At 37.4% G+C, this 16952-nt stretch overlaps 1 protein-coding gene and 1 pseudogene across 1 annotated transcript in view; one reads left to right on the top strand and one right to left on the bottom strand.

The window, feature by feature from the left end:
* The window catches only part of ADAM32 (ADAM metallopeptidase domain 32), a 140038-nt gene extending 128636 nt beyond the window's left edge, over window positions 1-11402 (top strand). The window contains exons 22-24 of the mRNA XM_019626793.1: window positions 8254-8286; window positions 10495-10533; window positions 11293-11402. Of these exons, the coding sequence (XP_019482338.1) occupies window positions 8254-8286; window positions 10495-10525 (64 nt within the window). The 3' untranslated portion in view covers window positions 10526-10533; window positions 11293-11402. The remainder of the gene's footprint in view (window positions 1-8253; window positions 8287-10494; window positions 10534-11292) is intronic.
* On the bottom strand, window positions 1295-5328 carry LOC109373144 (cyclin-dependent kinase 1 pseudogene; annotated as a pseudogene).
* Window positions 11403-16952: the final 5550 nt, after the last annotated feature.

Below are 16952 nucleotides of genomic sequence, written 5' to 3'. Positions count from 1 at the left end.
GTGACTAAATCTTTCCAACTGTTATAGCCTCTTCTTGAATTAACCCCTTTAAAATATGTAATGTCCCTGTCTCTTTTTACATTCTTTGTTTTGAAATCTATTTTGTTTGATGTGAGTATTGCTACCTCAACTTACTTTTCATTTCTATTTGCATGGAATATCTTTCTTCATTTCTTTACTTTCAGTCTACCTGTATTTTCAATCTGAAGTGAGTCTCTTATAAGTAGCATATTGATAGGTTATGCTTTCTTATCCATTCTGCCACCCTGTGTCTTTTGATTGGAACATTTAGTGCATTTACATTTAGGGTAATTACTGATAGGTATGTGCTTATTGTCATTTTGTTAATTGTTTTTTAGTTGTTTTTGTTGTTCTTTCACTATTCCTTTCTTCTTCTCTTGATCTCTTTACTTTTTTTGTTTATTATTAAACAATTTAATTCCCAAGGCTAGTGATTTTAACTAAATACTTTTACTTTGGAACCTTCTAAGAAGGCTGCTAATAAACACTATGTCAAATTTTGCAAATAAAGTTTTTAAGTCAGAATTGAAAGCCACAATAAATAACTCTTTTGTATAGTTACTACCTCTGACCAAGGCATAAGAATTCACTTAGACAAATAGATTTCATAAACTACCTAAAAATGAGATATTTCATTAATTCTCTAAACTGTTCTTCCCTGCAGTGGACAGCCCTTGAACTTTGACTGTAAGACCTAGCAAACTTTGGCAGTCTCTAATGTTAGTTTTATAAGTTACTGAAACCTTTGTAAATTTAGCATTATTTCTGAAATCTGGATAGTTTTCTCATTCTGAATACTTAAATATTTAGATCACAAAATGAAATACCAGCAGAAAAACATCTTTGGGGAGGATGTATAGTTACCACATGGTAAGAAACTGACAATAATATTTAAACATTCAGAGAATACAAATATTTCAAAGCATTGTAAACTTTGAACTTAGCACACTTTCTAAATTTTTAGTTCCAACCAGACTGCTGTAAGGTTTGAGATGATTAAGCTAACTCAGAATTTTCCCAGTTCCAGACATCAATATTAGACTTATAGTTTTATTATAATAACAAATTGTTACAGTAAAATCTACACACATATACTGAATTATATTCCAATTCATGTAGAACAATATTTGCATTTTTAAGTTACAACTTTTGAAATTAGAAGATGAAGCACAACTTAAGTGTTACAACAAAGAAAAGGAAAATGCACAAGACAAAAATAGATTAAAACTATAACTATGTTCTTGATACAACATGTGGAAACTCTGTCAGAAAGTTACATATTCTTAATCTGATTGTCCAAATCATTAAAATATGGATGATCCAATGCCACTTTGCAAGAAATTCATTTGGCAGGATTGTAGACTAACATTTTCAAGAGCAGATCCAAGCTATTTTCATCTAAGTTTTTGACAGGGGATGCTAGGCTTCCTGGTTTCCACTTGGCGAATGTATTCTTATAGTCTTGTAAAGATTCCACTTCTGGCCACACTTCATTGTTGGAGGGTACCCAAAGCTCTGAAAATTCTGAAGAGTTGGTCAATGTCTGAATCCCCATTAAAAAGTGGTTTCTTAGTGGCTAATTCCACGAATATAGTGCCTATGCTCCAAATGTCAACTGGAGCTGAATAGCGAGCTGACCCCAGCAATACTTCGAGAGATCTGTACCAAAGTGTTAATACCTCATGTGCATATACTCTAATAGGTATTTCAAAAGCTCTGGTAAGGCCAAAATCAGCCAGTTTGTGTTCCTTTGTCATCAAATCAATAGATTTTGAGGTTTTTAAGTCTTTTGTAGAGTGACAAAACACAATTCCTTGTAGGATTTGGTACAAATAACTCTTTAAACAAGTTGAGTCTATGAACTGACCAGGAAGGATGGACTCCAAGTATTTCCTTATAATAATGGAAAATAATTAAAAGATGAGATATAACCCAGAATCCTGTGTAAATACATCTTGAAGACTGGCTATATTTGGATGACGATGTTCTTTTAATAGAGAAATTTCCCGAATTCCAGTACTGGGAACACCTTCCTCTTCACTTTCTAGTCTGATTTTTTCCATGGCTACCACTTGACCTGTAGTTTTGTGTCTATCCTTACATACAACTCCATAGGTAACTTGTCCAATTTTCTCTATTTTGGTATAGTCTTCCTTATTTAATCAATAGGTATGGTAGATAGATGCTTGTTGTGAAAGGGAAAACAGCAGCTGCTGCATCACTGTCTCCCTTTCTGTAACGTCCCAGAGCCAGCTTTGGGCTCTAAGTGACTGATGTTTTTCCTTTGATTTCTTGGGGTTTTTTTTTTTTTGTGATTTGATTGTATTTCTTTCTCTTCATTTTTTGTGTATTTTTTTACATGGTTTTGGTTTATGGTTACCATGAGATTTATATGTATTCATCTATCTATAGGAGTGTATTTCAAGCTGATAGGCATTAAGTTCAATTGCATTCTAAAAGCACTACATGTTTACTCACCCCTCAACTCTTTTTGTATTTGATGTCATGTTTTATATAGTTTTGTTTTGTGACTCACCTGATAATTTATTGTAGTTTTATTGGGTTGTCAGAAAAGTCATGAGGTATTTTGTCTATGTTTTTCAAAGGTCATTTATTTATATAAAGAACAAAGATCAATCAATGATATATTGCCCGTTTTGTTCGAAAAGCTTTTGCCATCTTTCAGTAAGCTTCGTAATTCCTCGTTCATAGAAGGACCTGTCTTTATTTGAGAAAAACTGAACAAGGTGCTGATTTACAGCCTCATCTGAATTGAACGTTATACCACGCAAGGAGTTTTGAAGAGAGCGAAACACGTGGAAGTCTGATGGTGCAAGGTCAGGCGAGTATGGTTGGTGTGGCAACACATCCCATCCAAGCTCCAATAATTTTTGACAGGTGATCAAACTTGTGTGTGGTCTCGCGTTGTCGCGATGGAACACAACTCCTTTACAATTAACAAGCTCTGGACGTTTCTGGATGATGGATTTGTTCAAACTGTCCAATTTCCGACAGTACACATTCAAATTGATTATTTGGTTCCTTGGTAGGAGCTCAAAATACACAACACCTTTAAAATCCCACCACACTGAGAGCATAACCTTCCTCTGATGAATGTCTGCTTTCGATGTCGTTCGAGTTGAATCATCACGTTGGGACCAAGACCATTTGCACACCACATTGTTGTAAACAATCCACTTCTCATCACCAGTTATCAGTCACTTCAAAAAAGATCATTTTCCTCACATTTAATGAGCATATCGCAGATGTTTCTACAGCGTCAAATGAACTTCTTTGAGTTCATGTGGAACCCAAATATTGAGCTTGCTTACGTATCCCAGCTTCTTCAGGTGGTTGTGAACACTTGAATGATGGATATTCAATGTTTCTACAGTCTCTCGTGTTGTGTAACGTGGGTTTGACTCTATCAATGCCTTTATTTTGTCATCATCAACCTTGGTGGGCCTCCCTGACCGAGGAGCGTCGTTGAGATCAAAATAACCAGCACCGAATTTTGTGAACCATTGTTGGCACTGACGTTCTTATAGAGCATTGTCACCGTAAACTTTATGCAACTTTTCACAAGCTTGACGCGCATTCTTCCCTTTATGGAAGTAAAACAATAAAATATGGCAAAAATATGGCAAGAATGCACAGTTTGGTCTTCCATCTTCAACTTGTAAAATCTCCAAAACTCAACCAAATTGCTCAATTTTTTTAGAACGAAGCTGAAACTGTCAGCTTTCAAATGACATAGCAATAATATAAAAGCTAATGACTCTAGTACTTTCAAAAATGAATAGTGCCATCTGTCGCAAACATGCGTCATGACTTTTCCAACAACCCAATAGGTAATTTTGCCACTGTTGTCTTTTAACTTTTCTATTAACTTTTTAAGTGGTTGAGTCACTGTGATTATTGTATATTCTCCTTTACGAGTGAGTTTTTTTTTGTTGTTTTTTCTTTCTTGTATTTTCTTATTTCTGGTTATGGCCTTTTCTTTTCAACATACAGAAGATCCATTAACATTTCTTGTTAGGCTGGTTTAGTGCTGATGAAGTCCTTTAGTTCTTGCTTGTCTAGGAAACTCTTTATCACGCCTTCAATTCTAAATGATAACCTTGCTGGAGAAAGTATTCTAGGTTCTAAATTCCTTTCTTCGAGCACTTTAAATATCCCCTGCCACTCACTTCTGGCCTGTAGAGTTGCTTCTGAGAAATCAGCTGGTGGCCTTATGGGGTTTCCTTTTATTATTTATTTATTTATTTATTTTTAATTCTTGCTGCCTTTAAGATTGACTCTCTGTACTTAATTTTTGCCGTTTTAATTAGAATATGTTTTGGTGTGGATCTCTTTTGGTTCATCTTGTTTGGATCTCTCTGCTTCCTTGATCTGGATGCCTGTTTCCCTAGTTAGGAAAGTTTCCATATATTATTTCTTCAAGTACTGTTTTTGTCCCTTTCTCTCTCTTTTCTCCTCCTGGAATTCCTATATGTGAATGTTAGGGGGTTAGATGTTATCCCAGAGATCTCTTATACCATCCTCAATTTTTGAATTTTTTTTCCCCCTGTTCTGTTTGGGTGATTTCCACTATTCTGTCCTCTAGGCCACTAATCCCTTCTTCTGTTCGATTTCTTTGAATGTATTTTTCATTTTAGCTATTGTGTTCTTCCTCTCGTATTGGTTCTTTACTACATTTTCTATCTCTGTTTTGAAGAGTTCTCTGAGCTCCTCTATTGTATTCTAAAGATTGTTGAACATCTTTAAGATTGTTTCTTTGAATTCTTTTTTAGGGAAATTACTTATCTCTGTTTCATTAGGGGTTTTCTCTGGAGATTTTCCTGTTCCTTCATTTGGGGCATTTTCTTCTGTTTCCCCATTTTGTTTGTCTTTCTGTGTTTGTTCCTAGGAGTTGAATAGAATCTCTCTCTCTCCCAGTCTTGAAAGAGTGATTTGGAGTGGACTGTGTCTTGAATAGTTTTGGCAGGACAGTTGCAGATGGGCAGGTGCGTGGGCAGGACCACTCCACAAGCTGCATCTCAAGGCCTGACCAGCTTCACCCTTTCTCCGGTTGGGGCAGCTTTGCATGCACCCGCACAGCTGTCCTTCGTATTTGTGCCTCTCTTAGTGGTGCAATAACTTGCCAGCTCAGTCTTCTCACTCCGCCCAATTGCCTGTAGCCAGAGTAGGGTCTGGAAGGGGCTGCTCTGTGTGTCTGCCCAGCTATACCCTTTCTCCAGAGGGGGCAGCCTTACGTGGGTTCATAGAGGTACTTTGGTAGTTCTGAACTCCCTTTGGGTGGGCCATGTGCTCCTGCGTAGGCGCTCACAGTAGCACCCCTTTCACTCCACACAGAGCAGCCTGGCATGTAGATACTGCAAACTTTTCTTAACTCTGCACTTTTTTCACACTTTCTTTGGGCTGGGCAGTTACATGTGCACGTGCAGCAGTGCCCCATTATCTCTGCATTTTCTCTGGACCAGGTAGTCCTTTGTGCAGGTACTGCAGTGTTTTGTTAGCACCACACTTTTTCGAGGAGGAAGAGCCCCATGTGAGCACACAGTAGCACCTCATTAGCTCTACACTTTCTCTGCACAGGGTAACCCTACAAGCAGGTAACACAGCATTTTGTTGGCTCCGCACCCTCCTTTGGCAGGGGAGCATGAAGCAACACCCTGCTCCAGGTGGAAGGGTAACGCTGCATGCATGCTATGGAACTGTGCTGTTTCTGCTGGGTCTAGCTCCAGTAGGAGTGGCTGGAGATACACTACAGTGCCCTGCCTGTCGGCCAGAAAACCTGGATGCATCTCCTGCTCACCATCTAAGTTCAGAGGAAATGTAAACAATGGCACTCACCAATTCCCCAGGTCCTGGAGAGCTCTCCTAGTTCCTCAACCCTCTCTATGCGGCCCCTTTCTCTTGCTTATTCTGCAGAAACTTTTTAATTGGCTCAAAGTTGCCTCTTGGAAGATTTGCTCTAAATGTAGGTATACATTCAATCTATTCTCGTGAGGGGGCAAGGTCAGCGCCAACATATGCTGCCATCTTGGACCTCCCTCCAAGGCTTTCTGTTGCTCTGCTTCATTGACATAACATCCACTATAGTTTTCAGGTTACTTATTTTTGGAATAATCTTTCTTTGGAGGAAAGTCAGTGGGAAAGGCTGTTAAGTAAAAAAATGCAGAGAAACAGGATGAATCCCAATATGGCTTATGTTAATACCACCGTAGTATAATTAATTTTTAAGTGTCTAAATTCAGTCAATGTTTCCAATCTTTTCCCTAACAACAGAAAGGTTTTAGATCATTTAGCTGCAAACTCTAATCAACAACCTCTCACAAATTGTCATTTGACTCAACTTCTGTTTTTATTTTCTGCCAACATGGCTCCCCCTCCATTAGTCACTGTTGTTATTATTATTATTGTCATTTTTATATTAAATGAATACTTACTAGGGTATAACAATATATTTACCATTTGTTTTGCTCAGTAGTCATTCTTGAATCCATTTAAAAATTTTAGTTCAATTTCCATTTTTCTGAAGTACAACCTTTTTAGTTTTAGTTAGTGTGTTGTTATAAGCATTTTGTGTTAAATGCCTGAACATGTCTTTTTTTCACACTCATCTTTGAAAGATAACTTAGTTACAGACTTCTAGTCGAGAGTCACTTTCCACAACTGTTTTAAAGTATTCTGTTGTTGTGATATGACTTACTGTCATTAGTTAGACCTCAGTTGTCAGTCTGATTAATTTACTTATTTCCTTCCATTTTCTCTAAATGACTTCTAAGTTTTCCCGTTTGTCCTGAATATTTTATTTTATTATGATATGTTCTGATAGAATTTGTTTTTATTTATCCAGCTCTGGATTCAATATAGTCTTTTGATATAGGCACTCAGGTCATTCATTCTGGAAAAATTTCAGTCATTATCTCTTCTGTTATTTACTCTTCCCCATTCTTTTTCTTTTCTCCATCTAAAATGACTGTATTTGGGAGAGTCTTCTCATTTTTGCCTCCATGTTTCTTAACTTGGCTGTTCATATATTATGCTTTTCCACCTCTCTGTGTGACATTGATATCCTCATATGAGTTTCCAAATCACCCATTCTCTTAACAGCTATCCTTTTCTTGCCTTATTTCTGACTTGATCACTGTGGAGATCCTAAACATTTCTATAAAATATTTTCATATTACCTGCTGATCTTAATATGTAAATTTTTCTACTGGCTGTGGGCAGTAGTTTGTTATGTAGATTTGTCAGCTCATCCTCAGGAGCAGTGATTACTTTCATGGGAATACTGCGGCATACATTAGAAAGAGGGGAATGTTTCAGGTTTACTTGTCTTGGGGCATGAATGTTTCAGTATTTTCTTTGCTTGCTGGCTTAAATTTATGGGTAGTAGAATTGGTGAATTGAGGTCCTGCCCCTTTATGTGGTGCAGGCCTGGGATTCTGAACCTCTTCATGACCCCTTTCCATCCACATGGCTAAAACAATCTGTTGAATTGCTAGTGGCCATAGTTTTTATTATCTCCATTCAAGACTACCAGACTTGGGCTTATTTCTAGCTTTCTAACATCTCAATATCTGTGCTGTCAACTCCTTCCAAGCTACGGTTATTAGAACCATATCCCTTAGGGTGTAAGCCGTTCAGATCCCTTTGTAGTCATTCAGCTTTTGCTCCTGTTTTCCCTCTGAACTTCTAGTTTATCATATTTTACTGAAAGAAGGAAAAGCCTTTCTGGCTCTCAATCTCAGGTGGGTATTACATTTTTGTGCTGTTTTACTCAACTTTTCTGTGGAATAGAAAGGGCAAGCTTTTCTTGTGAACTAGAACAGGGAAGTTTCCCTGTCAGTTCAGTGTGCTAGATTGCAGTGAAGTAAATGTGAATTTTCATTTACAAAATGTGGCAATTTCCATAATAACAAATAAAAAGTTTGGAGCCTGAAGGCCAAATTTAGGCATTCAGAGTCCAACTTATATACTGTGTTTAGAAGTAACAAAGAAAACGAAATGCATCTTTGCCATGTTAATACTTTTCCCTACTGGAGGATTTAAATTGTGCACTGTAGCATTTGATGTTGGGTAAATAAGAATGCTGCTTGTTTTCATGCCCCAGGTGTTAAAAAAGTTAGTTTTAGTATAAAATGGCCTAATCTTCATTCTTAAATTAGGTGAGTTTCTTAGTATTAACTTTTAGACATTATTTTTATTTTTATTTCGATCCAGGTCAGAAAGTAGCGCCCAAACTTATACTAGCAGGTAAGCAACTAAGGGAGTATTTCTTATAGATAAGTATATGTTGAAAATAAGAATGAACAAATAATTGCTTCAAATTTTTTGAGCGGTCACATTTGATAAAGTATTGCACTAAAAATACTTATTAATATTTCCCATTCTAGGAACAAGTACTAATTAACTCAATCGTTTTTCTTCAGTTGACTAAATTTGTATTGACTGTCTACTCTTTTGATATATATAGGAAAAAACTAGCTAACTCTAATAAGAGACAAGATATTTGTAATTATTTTGTGACACTAACTCATAAGCAGGACATTTCTACATCCGTTATGGTGGGATTCATAAAGGGAAATGTTACTTTTTTGTTCAGATTACATTTACACCCACAAACTCAACATGAACAGCTGAGTGAGTGCTTATCCCACTTAGGAGGAGTTCATCTGAGAGACGGTATTATAAACACACTAAAATTTCCCACAGCTCCCCAACAGCCCACAATTATGTTCACAAGGGTTCCTGAATTCAGTTTCCCATGCTCCGCAGTTGTGGCCTTATGATCCTTCTGAAGTCATCAAATACTGGGGGTGCCAAAAATATGTATACACACGAGTTGTATTCATCTTTTGTTATCGGTATAGATTATTACAATTTTAATACAGTTTTTTCCTTTCTTAAAATGTGTATACGTTTTTTTTGGCACCCTGTATATTTACTGGTCTGCTCACCTTCCTTTCTCCTTGTAGAATTTTAGTTTTCTTGTGCTGTCTGGCATTTTTCCTTGTATCTTTTTTTTAGTTACAGCCAATCCACTGGTTTTCCAGAATCTCCTTTATATCCACAGGTTAAGTTTTCAGGCTACACCACAACATGATACAGTTTCTATCCTCCATGATGAAGTCAGTTCCACCATTAGGGAAGTTATGGCGTTTTTATATCCTTTATGCTCTCTGTTGTTTTTGGCTAACGCCTAACATAATTACCCTTTTATGGACATTAGTTACCTACTCCAAACTAAGTATGAAGAAAAAAAAGCTGATTTTCTTTATGGTCTCTATTCTCTATTACCATTACAGAAGGATTTGTGATCTAGTGCTCAAACACTGTAATTCTTCCACACTTTTCCTAACCTGGAAGCATTACTTTCCCTGTATATTCTGAAATCGCTTGAGAATAATGGCCATGTGTATTTTGCTAACCAGTCTGTAATTAGCACCTAGCATTGTAAATGCTCAATAAATACTTGTTTAATAACGAGCAATTACTCTTGAATGTCACATACACACAGAATTAATGTTGTAACTACTCTAATTGTCCTCTCACATTATCTCTCATTATAGCATGTATCATTCATATAATCACCCTCTAGAATGGTATTCAACTAGATTGAGGTATAGTTGAGGGCATCATCCATAGAACAATATATATTGCATTTGAAGAGTGTAATTTGGAATGTTAACACATTAGTCTAGTTTGTGTTTAGCATACACCAGAAAAGCATTCTTGGATTACTGCTTTCATTTAAATTTTTAATAAGGTGAGCAGACATAGTTGCTGTGCTTTACTGTTATAGCACCCATTGTATTTTCTTTTTCTTCCCTATTCTTTTTAAATTTTTATTTTCGGTATTTTTTTAATTGGGAAGACCACAGGAGATGTTGGTAGAACCAACTCCTTGGGTAAACACTACCAAAACAATATTAAAAAGCAAACAAACAAACAAACAGAAATCTAATGGGCTATACATGTCAGTAGACTCACAAGTCTAGATATACAAATCCTTTTATTGGTCTGGGGGAGAACTAACTACATTAAATAGGGGTGTTTTGTGATCAGAACAGTAGGAAAAATCTATAAGTTTTGAATTATAAAAAAATAACGGGGAAAAATGAGAAGGGTAAAATTATACTACTCTTATCACTGAATTCTCTTGCTAATCTTACTATCTACGCATATGTTATCTTCTCTGTCAGTTAACCTCCTTTGCCTTCAATTTATTCTTTGTCATCCATTTTGTTGGGGGATCAGAAATAAGAAATCTGTGGATATAAAAACAGAAAAGAAGCCCAAGAATTTGATTTTGACTTTTGGTAATAATATAAAAATATCTGCAGATATTTCTCTTTTACCAAAATTTTGAAAGGAAAGAGGAAGAAGCTGCCATAAATTATAGCATAATGTTGTCAGATTGTATTGTATCAAGCCAAAAGCATTATTTCCTTACTTATTTAGATCCAAATCACAGGAAAGCACCCAAACGTAAAACAATAAGTAAGTACACTAGGATGTGTCTCTTAAAATCAATGTTTGAAATTAAACTGAAATTCATAATCCACAAGTAATTCCTAAGTATTTACTGCGTAGATGACTTGGTAAAATACTACACCAAAAATAATTCATTAATCTTTATTAATCTCGTTATTAATGGGCACTTAAATCACTTAGTGTTTTTTCTTCAGTTTAGTAAAGTTCTCTTAAGTTTGCTGGGAGCTTGCTCTTGTGGACAGAATAAAATTAAAGAGTTGAATCTAATAAGATATAAGATATAAATTAATCTATAAAGTTAATTCATAATCAGGGCCACTTTATCCATTAGACACTGTAGGCACAATGCTTAAGGCCTGAGTTTCCAAGTGCCAAAAACACTTTATAATATGAAAAACTAAAAATGATTGGCTCCAATATATGGAAAAAGTACAATTGACATGTATTTAAATTTCTTTTAAAAATGCAAAGATTAACTTTGTTATATTCATGAACATTTTATTGTATGTGTAAAAAAGTCATATTTTTTTATTTGCAAGTACTTCTAATATGATGGCTCCTCAAAAATCACAAAAAATTGTAGGGGATAAGTTATAGCCAAATAATATCACAAGAAAAATTGTAAAACTTCCTTTTAGAATTCTTTTTTTCTGCCGTATGAATTTTTCACTTGGCAGCATCCCAACTGTTTGTATGTTTTGCAGTGGAAGGGAATTTATTTGCCATCAGTACCTTATGCATGTGTGTCTTTGTTTTCTTCCACAGTAAAGAGTAATTCCTTCAGAAGGCAATGGATAATACTGAGGATCACACTGAGAAATGAAAATTTCACCTTTCCTCTCCTGGTCACAGCTGAAAGAAACAAATAAACTGAATGTGGGCCAATTTGCATGCACGTCTGTTTTTCTTCTCTTCCTCCACCCCTGAGGCTGCAGTTCTGCCATTTCAGGGAGCTTAACTGAACATAGTCATCTCAACTCCAGCATGTCCACCCCCACCGAGCTCCCTCAGCTCTTCCCTGCAGCTCTCCCACCACTCGCTTGGATATACCGCAAAGGGCCCAGATGTTGGGGATGTGCAGCAACTGCCCTTACTCAGGAAGGGCTCTGGGTGGTGGGCCATGTTCCTCTCCTGTCCTTCTCATTGGACTTGGCTGGCTGCATGCGAATCTCAGTAAATCCAGATATCTGCCCACCTCACTCTCTCCACAACCCCAAAACACGCTTCTGAGAGAGGCTGTGTTCACTTTGGAGGAAGTAATTTAACATCCAGGCCTCTGGCTCTACCCACCACCTTTCTCTTGCCCCTCTCCTGGGTGACCCAAAGGGTGAATCCCAGAAAACAGAAGGATCCAGAGAGCTTGGGCTTGGCTCTCAGGGGCAAAGATTAACCCCTTATCAGAGTTTGGTATCAGGATTGATAAATTGAGTCAGTAAAAGATTCTCTCATTTTCCATGTTCTAAAAGGGTTTGTATAAAATTGTTTAGTTTTTCAACTAAATATTTGGCAAAATTCACCAATAAACATGGAATTTTATTTGTGAGAAGATTTTAAATTATGGATTTAATTTCTCTAATGATAGAGGACTATTCAGAGTTTCCATTTATCTTGTGATAATTTTTAAAGATACTCTAATCTTAAAGGAGTTTTTCTAATTTCATTTAATGGTCAATCTTTTGTCATAAAGTTGTTCATAATATCCTTTTTAATGTCTGTAGGATCTATAGTTATGGCCCCTCTTTCATTTTTTATTGTGGTGATATTTATTCTCTCTCTGATCAGTCTTTTATTTTATTTATTTATTTTTTTTATTGGGGAAGTAGGGGATGGGAACAGTGCTGGGGAATTGGGGGAAGGGGAACAGACAAGTTGCTGTCCTTTTGTTCTTCAGTCTAGTTGTGGAGGACGTCGCTTCACTGGCCCAAGTTGGCACCATCGTTGCTGTCTTCCCGGGTGAGACAGATCAGTCGGCGGCTTCTGGATGGCCGCTCACTGCGGCTGCTGGCAACACACGGTAGCCCATGGCAACCCACTGCCACAGGGGCTGCAGCCTATGCCGTCGCCGGTGACTCACGGCCGCCCAGCTCCAGGTTGAGCTGTTGTTCAGCATCTTAGCTGTGGAGGCAGTGTCACTGGCCCTCATATGTGGGATCCGAACCGGGGCCCTCTGGCATCCCAAGCCAGCTCTTAACCAATGCTCCACTCAGCCGGCCCACTCTGATCAGTCTTGATAAGAGTTTTTGTATATAATTAATTTACTAATGATGTAGGATTTGTGATATTTCTGTTTGTGTGTGTGCGCCGGGATCGTGGTCTCGTGGAATTGAAGAATGGAGGCATGGACCAGTGAGGTAAGGTTTGTAGCAAAGGACAGTTTATTAAAGCAGAAAGAGCTACAGCTCTCAAAGTGAGGGGGAGTACCCAAAACTGGGATGCCTCTAGGTAAAGCAAAGGCTTTTGCTTTTATACTTTTTCTTGTACACCTGGGGAGAAGAGCTGGCAGGCGCCTATTGGTACTGTTATCACATTTGCTCAGCCTGGAGGGGGCTTTTGTAATAGTCCATTTGTCCCAGAACATAGTTGGGCTGGGGGTTATCTTAGGACCAACCCAGCTATCAGAATTGGTGTTTCTGCTCTGGCTGGCAGAGTTATCTTAAGGCCTATGCTTTGAAGATATGCTTTCTACCTGGGGATTTCTGACTGCCTGCTGTTATGCTAACTAACCTGTCTGACATTATGCTTACTAACCTGTCTTAATACCCCCTCTGAAGAAGAAACCCTAACTTCTGACATTTTTTGTTATAGGCTTAAAAAAAAGTCTTCTCTCCTCCCACACCTGAGTTTGTTACTCTGGTGGGTCCTGTGACTTAAACCTATCTGCCAGCTATTAGAATTATTTCCCCTGGTTCTGTTATGGTTTCCGCCCTAATTCCCTGTACCATGGCCATTTCCCTGACTGCCTATAATTTTCCCTATCTCACTAATCTTCTCAGACTCCCTCTTGACTTTGTTGTTTTTCTCTATTGTATCTCAGTTTTCTGCTCCACTGAATTCTACCTTTTTAAACTTTGCTCTTTACCTAGCTTCTTGAAGTAAAAGTCTATATAAGTGATTTTAAACCTTTTCTAATTCATTTAAAGGTATAAACTTGCTGTATGTACTCCTTTAGTATCATTTCATGAAAATTATTAAATGTATTTTCATTATTCTTCAGGTCAAAATATTTTCTGATTTTTGTCTTGATCTCTGAATTATGGGTTACTTAGAAATGTTTTATTGGGTTGTCGGAAAAGTCATGACATATTTTTTCTGTTTTTCGTTGCAAAAACGTGTCAAGACTTTTCTTACAACCCAATAATTTTCAAATATTTGGACATTTTCAGTTTAATCCTTTCTTATGATTTCTGGTTAATTCAGTCAGGGTCAGAGAATTATACTTACATGATTTCAATCCTTTGAAATTATTGTTTTGCTTACGATTCAGCCTGTGATCTATTTTGGTGAATGTTCCATGTGCACTAAAAAAAATGTACACTTTGCAGTTGTTGAATATATAAATGTGAATTAAGTAATCTGTTAATAGTGTTTTTGAAAAATTTTTTTTCCCTTTATTCTATCATTTTCTCAGAGGTGTGCTAAAATTGCCAATTATTGTTGATATGTCTTTTTAGGTCTATTTTTTGTGTGTCATATAATTTGAAGTTATATTTTAGTGCATGTTTCTTTAGGACTGTTCTGTTTTCCTGATGAATTGATCCTTTATCATTATAGAATTCTCTTTTTTTTAATCTCTAGTTATATTCTTAGTGTTGAGTTCTACTTTTTCTGATATTAACATAGCCATGCAGGCTCTTTTACAGTTAGACCCTGCATGGGCTATCTTTTTTTCACCCTTTTACTTCTGATGTATATTTCCTTATATTTAAGATGTGTCTGATATAAACAGCATATGAGGTCGGACAATTAAATTTGCGAACTCATCCTAGAAAAAGTGCTACATATCTCATTGCTGAGTATCACTATGGTCACCTTTGAAATACTCCCCTTGGGAAGCTATGCACTGATGCCAGTGCCTAGTCCACCCTTCAAAGCAATTTTGGAACTCTTTTTGTGGAATGGCCATCAGAGCTGTTGTCATATTATCTTTGATGTCCTGAATGTCATCAAAATGTCTTCCTTTCAATATTTCCTTTCTCTTGGGTAAAGAAAGAAGTCATTTGGAAGCCAGGTCAGGTGAGTCGGGAGGGTGTTCTAATACAGTTATTTGTTTACTGGCTAAAAACTCCCTCTCAGACAGTGCTGTGTGAGCTGGTGCATTGTTGTGATGCAAGAGCCATGAATTATTGGCAAAAAGTTCAGGTCGTTTTTGTTTAAGTTTTTCACACAGCCTTTTCAGCACTTCCAAATAGAAAACTTGGTTAACTGTTTGTCCAGTTGGTAAAAATTCATAATGAATAATCCTTCTGATATCAGAAAAGGTTAGCAACATCGTTTTCACTCTTGATTTGGACTGATGGAACTTTTTTGATCGTGGAGAACTGGCTGACTTCCATTGTGCACTTTGATGCTTTGTTTCAGGGTTGTATTGGCACACCCATGTTTCATCACCAGTGATAACACAGTCCAAAACACCCTCTTGCTTTTCCAAAAAGTCTTGGCAAACTCAACTCTCCTTTGCTTTTTTGTTCATTGGTGAGCTCCTTCAGGACCATTTTTTCAGACACCTTTCTCATGCCAAGATTTTCAGTTAAGATTTTCCTGTTTCTCTATGTTTACTGAGTCTGCTATGCTTCTCACAGTCAGCCGATGATTTTGACGCACAATTCAACAAATTTTTGCAATGTTTTCATCAGTTCTGCTCATTACTGGCTGCCCTGACCTCTCTTCATCAGTGAGGCATTTCTCTCTCCTTAGAAAAATGTTTATTTAATCCCATTTTCTTCATGGCATTATCCCATAAACTTGGACCAACATGTCCCTGATTTCACATCCACTCTTGCCAAGTTTAACAACAAATTTAATGTTTGTTCATTGCTTTAATTCAAGCTCAGACATTTTCGCAATAGCATCAAAAACACGCAACAATAATGAATGCCACTCAGCAAGACACCGCTGCCACACGTCGACATGAATGCAACTGTGAGACACAGATATACCAAGGTTATGAAACCTTACCAAGCTGTTTGTACAGTGCTGCCAGTGTAAGTGCACGGTGACAGTTTCACAAACTTAATTGTCAGACATCATACAGTTGGGTTATATATATTTTTAAAATCCAGTTGGACAGTATTTTTATATGAGGGTGTTAAAAGCATTTACATGTAACTTCTGATACTGTTGGTTGTAAGTCTACCATTTTGTTACGTGTTTTCCATTTATCCTACCTTTCTTTGTTCTTTTGTTTTTTTCCTTTTCTTTACTGTTAATTGAACATTAACCTTTTTTTTCCTTCTCTATTTTTATCTGGTCCTATTTGTGTTTGACTTCTCTAGCACCCAGCCTGGAGTATATGAGACAAAAAGAAAACTAAAGGAGCTCACTGCCATGTTGTTACAAAGAATTAAAAACTAGGGGCTGTACAGTGTGGCAATAATAACTTGGGGATATTGAAGAAGTTTTTCTTAGAGTCTATATTAGAACAGTCTATATTGTATGGGGGTTTCTGCATGCAATAACTGGCCAGTAATGGTGTATCCAACAATTAAATTTTAAAAAGTCAGTGTTTGCAAGTTTTTGCAAATATATGCATTTTGCATGTTTGAATGGTATGTAAATGTAATATGTGGAAACTTGTCTGCTATCAGTAAGTTGAACATTTTTATCTTTGTTCCTCCTCCTCATTGTATCTAGATATTACTTAAAAAATCATTGGCCTAAGTAAAAGATACAAATAAAAGCCTTACCAGGCACCACTCCAATCTGAGAATTGAAAATTACGCAGCCTTTCCTTCCTTAACAGTAAACGGATTGTGTACAGGAAGATTGACAGCCTCCCCCTCAGGCCTTACCTGCCCTCCAAATGCACATTTACCTATATCAACTTACCTGAGGCAGCAGAGAGCCTTCACAAAGCTTTTTCCTTCTCACAAGAGCTGTTTCCCTTTCTGCTGCCTCCCGCCCTCCGGGTCTAGTTCTGAGCGTCTCGCGCCCTTAGTGACCCTGCGCGAGCAGCGCGTTTACTCGCCTCAACGCCTCAACTGCTGTTACTCAGCCAGCCGGGCTCCAAGACAGCGAAGCCATGTTCCTTCTTGTCCTTCTCATGGGACTTGATGGTTTGCATGCAGGCCCAGGTAAGTCCGATACTTGTTCCCCTCCTAATCCAGGCTTCTGAGGGGACTTGGTTCGCTTTGAGGGCTTTACTTTTCGGCAGGATGCAGGCCCAGACCTTACCCTGGCCCCTTGCTCTCCCCATTTATTTTCTCCAT

The sequence above is a fragment of the Hipposideros armiger genome, unplaced genomic scaffold, assembly GCF_001890085.2.
Source record: "Hipposideros armiger isolate ML-2016 unplaced genomic scaffold, ASM189008v1 scaffold_690, whole genome shotgun sequence".
NCBI lineage: Eukaryota > Metazoa > Chordata > Mammalia > Chiroptera > Hipposideridae > Hipposideros > Hipposideros armiger.
Note: the sequence above shows the minus strand (reverse complement) of the source record. Positions and strands in the feature narration are given on the sequence as shown.